The 6,385-nt window shown below is 35.4% G+C and overlaps 1 protein-coding gene across 1 annotated transcript; it reads left to right on the top strand.

Moving 5' to 3' along the window:
- The first annotated feature begins 1,861 nt into the window (after window positions 1-1,861).
- On the top strand, window positions 1,862-6,136 carry LOC131152363 (3-ketoacyl-CoA synthase 11-like). The gene is made up of 2 exons (XM_058104205.1): window positions 1,862-2,131; window positions 4,031-6,136. The coding sequence occupies exon 2, from the start codon at window positions 4,193-4,195 to the stop codon at window positions 5,729-5,731; it is 1,539 nt and encodes a 512-aa protein (XP_057960188.1). The 5' UTR covers window positions 1,862-2,131; window positions 4,031-4,192; the 3' UTR covers window positions 5,732-6,136.
- Window positions 6,137-6,385: the final 249 nt, after the last annotated feature.

Raw genomic sequence — 6,385 nt, 5'->3', positions numbered from 1 at the left:
TAAAGACTATTAAGAGTTACAACATATAACTTACATATATAACCCTCTCGGAGGTCTTTTCCCCGAAAAACCCAACCTATGTAATTTCCCAATTCAAAATTTGAAAACAAGCGCTAAATAATTGAGTCAAACCATCGATGGTTTAATATCAAGGCCAAATAGTCCATGTAACAAATCTAGAACCATCGACTGTTTCACTGCATCTTGCCAAAATCATCGACAGTTTCAGGGAAACAGTCGACGATTTACTCCTACAAACCCCAGCTGATGTTTTCTATCATGTTTTCTCATTTGTACATGCGTTCCACTCAACACGAGATGAACACAACTTTAGGGGACTCGGAAACAAACATAATTGCTTTTGTCGTAATTGCCAATTATATCAATTTTTTTTGCAAAGAAACCAATAGAGCATAAAACACAAGAAAAGGTAAAAGAAAGGTGAGCAGAATTGGCCTCCTCTTCGCCATGTCTCTGTTGTCTTTTCATCTGCATTTGTTTGCATGCAGCAGTTGTACAGTTTTTGTTTTGTGTAATTAAGGTGTGGCTCCCCTTCTTTGCATGCCCATGTCCCTCACATACAAAGCCCAAGTGGTTGGTTTCAACTAAATTTCAAGCCCACTTCAACTCGTCCCCTCTTTGCCACATCTTTTCTTAATTTTGTTATCCTTTAGTATTATTAAAAAAAAATGTTCAATTGCAATCTCATGGTTAAAAAATAATACATCCGAAATCAAATCGAACTTTGTTCAGTGTTTATTGAAATCAATTTCCAATCTCGCAATGTAATTAAGTATGGGCACAAATCTCATATAGGTGGAAATAGGATGATAATTCATTCTTGGTTAGATAATTACTAAGCCTCATGTAATTTAACTTATAAGAGTTTCAAAGTACGAGAGTTTGCTTTACCAACATATATACTAAAAACTAAAAAAACATATCTACTAATTATTGAATTGATTAATACATAGGAGAATATTAGTATAGTTCGTGAATTTTTCTTTAGGTTACTAGTTTGTGATTACTTATTTTAGAATTTTGCGATTGTTCATTAGTTCTTGAATTCTAAATTTAATAGATGGAGCGTAAAATTAGTCAAATTATACTTTTCTTTGAAATTTATTTATATATAATTTGAGAAAGTTATGATTAAATGATGTTAGATTGTTAGTTTACCTAAAAGTCTGACAGCACATGAAGAGATAAACACATAATAAATATTTAATTGTCACGAGTGTAAGACTAGAACCCAAGACCTCCTAGTAATCCGCTCCGATACCATAATAGATTATCACTTATCTAAAAGTTTATCAAGATTTAAAAAATTACAACTTACAAGGCAGAGGCCGAATTTTCAAAATTGAGAATAAAAAAAATAATTAGAAAAATGATCTCCTCTTTTATTGAATAATTAATATACTATCTCAATGTATTTTATCTTAAACTATAATTGGTTAATCCATCGTGTGTGCTAGGCAACACCAATTTTTAGTTTATTAATTAATTTATTGAAGATTTACTTGACTTGTATTACATAAGAACGAAAGATTAATAGCACATTTTACATCTCATTTGCATTTCAACATGTCAAACTTGCAATGATAATCTAAAAACAATTGCTTCAAGCGGTAAGAGTGACTTGTGACTTTAATGACCCCAAAATTACGGGTTCGATTCTCCCTTAAGAATTTATTCCGGTGAATTATCAGGGGTGCGTCAATGGGCGGGCGGCCTTTACCCTCATGTATGGTGCCGCATCATAATGTCTAAAGTGACATGATAATGGCCGGAGTCCCGGGTTATCTAAAAAAAAAGAAAAACCTTTATGATTTAAAGCAAAGCAAAGCAAAGCAATCACACAGATAAGGGGCCACAGGGTCGTGAAGTGGATGGCATGCATGCTTTTCCATGCTGCAAAGTGTGGGGTGGCATGCAATTTTGGATTGGCTTCTTTCTCCACCCTTCTCTTTTATTTAAAGGGCAGGGCGCTGCCTTCGGATTCAATTCAGAGAAAACACAGAGAGAGAGTGAGATATGATCGAGGGCCACATTAGTACAGAAAGTCAGTGAAGAACGAGCTGTCCCAAGCAGAAGATTACTTCTTCTGCTTAGTCAAGGAATTTTGGAGGTAAAATAAATAAATCTCTCTCTCTCTCTCTCTCTCTCTCTCTCTCTCTCTCTCTCCATATAAACATTACTTCTTCCAAGCATTTAATTAATTTGCATTTCCTTCATCCCACGCACTGACACTAAAAAGATAATGGAGAATTGTCTTTATATATTGTTCATTATATTAATTACTTATTTTGTCAATAACACTAGAGGTGATGGGTAAGACTATAAACATATTTTTACCAATTTTGACATGACTCAAGTACACCCAGTTTGGCTCGTTAATTTGCAGCCCTAATGTAGGGTGAACATAGAAAGGAAATAGAAAATTCAAAATGAATATTGAAATAATCAAAAGTTTAAGAGCACGTAATAAAATTTTACTAAAACTTCATTAATGAAACATATGTTTCACATTTCTCTTTTGATGCATTAGTTGTTGTCGCAAAAACAATATACAACTTTTTCTTTTATATTATGAGAGCTCTAAGAATGCTTGAATACATATGCATTTTTTATATACTTACATACACAGACCTACACCTACCATTATTATTAGTACGTAACCATGCATGCTTCAGTCAAATGTGAATGAACAAATGCAGATCGAGTACAATATATACTATTATGGAGATAATTTTTTAAAAAACTGCCTTTTGTAGTAATCAGTAAAAAAAATTAAGAATTTAAAATATCAAGATTAAATAATTTGCAATACTTGAATATATATATATATATATATATATATGTTTATCTATTTTATTTGCATTCTACATGTCATTTGTATAGCCTCGATTTGTTTTTTTTTTTTGAGAAATGATAGGGATTAAGCGGTTGAGGTAATTAATGACAGTTGCATTTTTTTAATAATGAAAAATTCACTACTCATCTATTATTTTGATACTTGTATTTTCATTTTAAACTTGTTGTAGGAGCATTTTGAGAAAAATGAGGAGAAAAAAAAATACAAAGCTAAAAACTCTCTTTCTTTACTTAGGTTTCGTTTAGGTTAATAATTTTATTTGAAAAAATTTAAAAATATTTGTATCATATTTCTCTCAAGATTAAATATTATTAAAAATTCTAAAATTTATTCTAACATAATTGAATATTTGAAAAATAGATATTAATGACCTTGTGAAATCAAATTTTTGTTAATAAATTTTAGCTTGATATATTTTTTCTTTTTCTTCAATAATCAAATGTAAAAAGTTAGATTTTTGCAAATTTTTTTCTTAATATGTTTTCAAGTTTTAAACAAGCCTTAGTTAATTTTATATGTGCATAGATAATTAATTGGTATAGTTTTTTATTAAACATATTTGAAGTAGACAGAAAAGTGATGAAAAAGATTATAAAGCATAATGTTCACCATTGGATAACTCAAGCGTGTAATGAGGTGCGACTGAAGAGGAGAAAATTTGGGGAAGAGCATGAAGTTTAAAAATTAAAACAGAGATGAATGCGCAAAAATTCAAAGAGGGAATAGCTTCATGCAATGACATCATCTCATTCTCCTGCTCCTCCGCTGGGAACTCAAAAACTATGATGCTATTCACGTTTTGCCACATCCAGATAGTAAACAAACATAGATTTTTTAAATTCATCTCTCTCTCTCTCTCTCTCTCTCTCTCTCTCTCTCTCTATAGCGAGAACAAGGCGATATATGTGGTTAGATTTTTTATTAAAGGTCAGTTTTCCCATCTACGTTCCGCTTTAAATTCACTTATTTCTTGCAACGCTTGAGAAACTTGTTTGATGGACGTTTGTTTGATCTTCTTTTGCCTTATTCTGGGGAAAAATGTGTTATTTTCTCAACATGAAAAGAGAAATCAGCCTTTAGTCATGACAAAAAGTAGAGAGAAGTTCAATTTCTGAGTTCTTCCTGATATTAATTAGGTCCTTCATTTTGCAGGTTATTGGGTTTTGTGCGCTGCCTGCATTTTCAGATTATCCTTGTCAGAGAAGTTCCGTGCTTTACATAAAAGTGCTGCCTTTGATCTTAGAAACTGTTGTTTGCTTCAAGGGATTGAGTTGAGTTGAGGCGTCATCCTGCAAATTTCGAATTTCCACCAAAATGGCTCAACCAAAGCTTGTCAAACCCTTGATCGCTCCATCTGCTTCCCCAAGACTTCCTGATTTCAAACAGGGTGTGAAACTGAAATATGTGAAACTGGGCTACCATTACCTCGTTACTCATGCAATGTACCTCTTCCTACCACCTCTTGCAGTCATCGCTGCAGTCCAGCTCTCCACATTCTCACTCCAAGATGTTCATGACCTTTTGGGGCAGCTCCGGTACAATCTCATTTCAGTGATCCTTTGCTCCAGCACCCTTGTCTTTCTATCCACTCTTTATTTCCTCACTCGCCCCCGCCCTGTTTATCTTGTTGATTTCTCGTGCTTTAAGCCTGATGATGATGATAAAAAATGCTCGTGGCAACGTTTCATGAAGTGTTCTGAATCAAGAGGTACATTCACTGAGGAAAATATTGAGTTCCAAAGGAAAATTATGGCAAGATCTGGTATTGGTGAATCAACTTACCTGCCACCAGCTGTTATGAAAATTCCTCCAAATTCGTCAATGGCGGAAGCGAGAGAAGAAGCCAAGATGATAATCTTTGGTGTTCTTGATCGCCTCTTTGAGAAAACCTCAGTGAAACCAAAAGATATCAGTATCCTAATTGTCAATTGTAGCTTATTCAATCCCGTACCTTCTCTATCTGCAATGGTTGTTAACCATTACAAGCTAAGAGGGAACACACGTACTTATAATTTGGGTGGGATGGGTTGTAGTGCTGGTTTGATCTCAATTGATCTTGCAAAAGACCTACTTCGAGTTCATCCCAATTCTTATGCATTGGTTGTAAGCATGGAAAGCATCACTATGAATTGGTATTTTGGGAATGAGAGATCAATGATCGTCCCGAATTGCTTGTTCCGAATGGGAGGGGCAGCAGTTTTGCTTTCCAACAAGATGTCCGACCGATGGCATTCTAAGTACAAATTGGTCCACACTGTCCGGACTCACAAAGGTTCTGATGATAAGTGCTATACTTGTGTTACCCAGCGAGAGGATTCCATTGGGAAGATTGGGATTTCTTTGTCAAAGGATCTGATGGCAGTTGCTGGCGATGCCCTGAAGGCAAACATCACTACATTGGGCCCCCTTGTGCTACCAATGTCTGAACAGCTACTCTTCTTTGCAACATTGGTCGGGAGGAAATTTTTTAAGGTGAAGGTGAAGCCTTACATCCCAGATTTCAAGCTAGCTTTTGAGCATTTCTGTATTCATGCTGGGGGAAGAGCTGTGCTAGATGAATTGCAAAAGAACTTGCAGCTTACTGATTGGCATATCGAACCTTCAAGGATGACACTATACCGTTTTGGCAACACATCAAGTAGCTCTCTCTGGTATGAATTGGCTTATACCGAAGCCAAGGGAAGGGTGAAGAAAGGAGATAGAACATGGCAAATAGCATTTGGTTCTGGGTTCAAGTGTAACAGTGCAGTTTGGGAGGCTCTAAGAACTATCAACCCCGCAAAGGAGAAGAATCCATGGATGACGGAGATCCACCAGTTCCCTATAAATGTTCCGCAAGTCTCGGCCATCTAAAGTTTAAGGGCCTCCTTGGGTGGTAAATCTATCTTGTCTTTGTTTCGCCGTGGTGTTTATGTTTTTAGGGGCTATAAGATGGTTGGTTATTTCTATGTCTGCTTTCTTTTTCCTTATGCTTCGAGTTTAGGTGTATCAAAATATGTGTCAGTAGATGTGTTGTTGCAGATGTTGGGAATTCAAAGAAAACAGTGGGATCCATTGCCAGATTATGAGTTTTTAGGTTAAAAGGGGTTCTCAGCTAGAGTGTTCCACTGGATTGGAATCATTTTGTGCTAGGTCATGCTGAATGCATACTATCCGCTTTGTGCTACATGATAAGCTCAACGTGGCTTGGAATCTAATGTAATTCGCCCAAGGTTAAGTTGTTTATGAATGGAACCCAAATTTTCTGTATGGTGTCCACATTCAGTTGTTTATTATTACACTTTGTTCGCAACATTACTACTTAATGTTTGATGATAAAGTTAAATGGACAGTGGTATTCTTACCATGTTTCATCTGGTGTTGTAAGCGTGGTCTAAAAGCTGCGTCCATATACAATAGAAGTGTTTTTACTACTTCAGGTTCTTATAAGGACATACTGTCGGCTTGGTTCATCCTTGTGCTTAACAAGAAATTATGGTAGACCTCATTTTCGCCCTGAATTGACAC

The sequence above is a fragment of the Malania oleifera genome, chromosome 3, assembly GCF_029873635.1.
Source record: "Malania oleifera isolate guangnan ecotype guangnan chromosome 3, ASM2987363v1, whole genome shotgun sequence".
Classification (NCBI taxonomy): Eukaryota; Viridiplantae; Streptophyta; class Magnoliopsida; order Santalales; family Ximeniaceae; genus Malania; species Malania oleifera.
Note: the sequence above shows the minus strand (reverse complement) of the source record. Positions and strands in the feature narration are given on the sequence as shown.

Bases quoted from the DNA above. Each gene is read 5' to 3' on its own strand.
- LOC131152363 (XM_058104205.1), top strand. From the start codon at position 4,193: ATGGCTCAACCAAAGCTTGTCAAACCCTTGATCGCTCCATCTGCTTCC.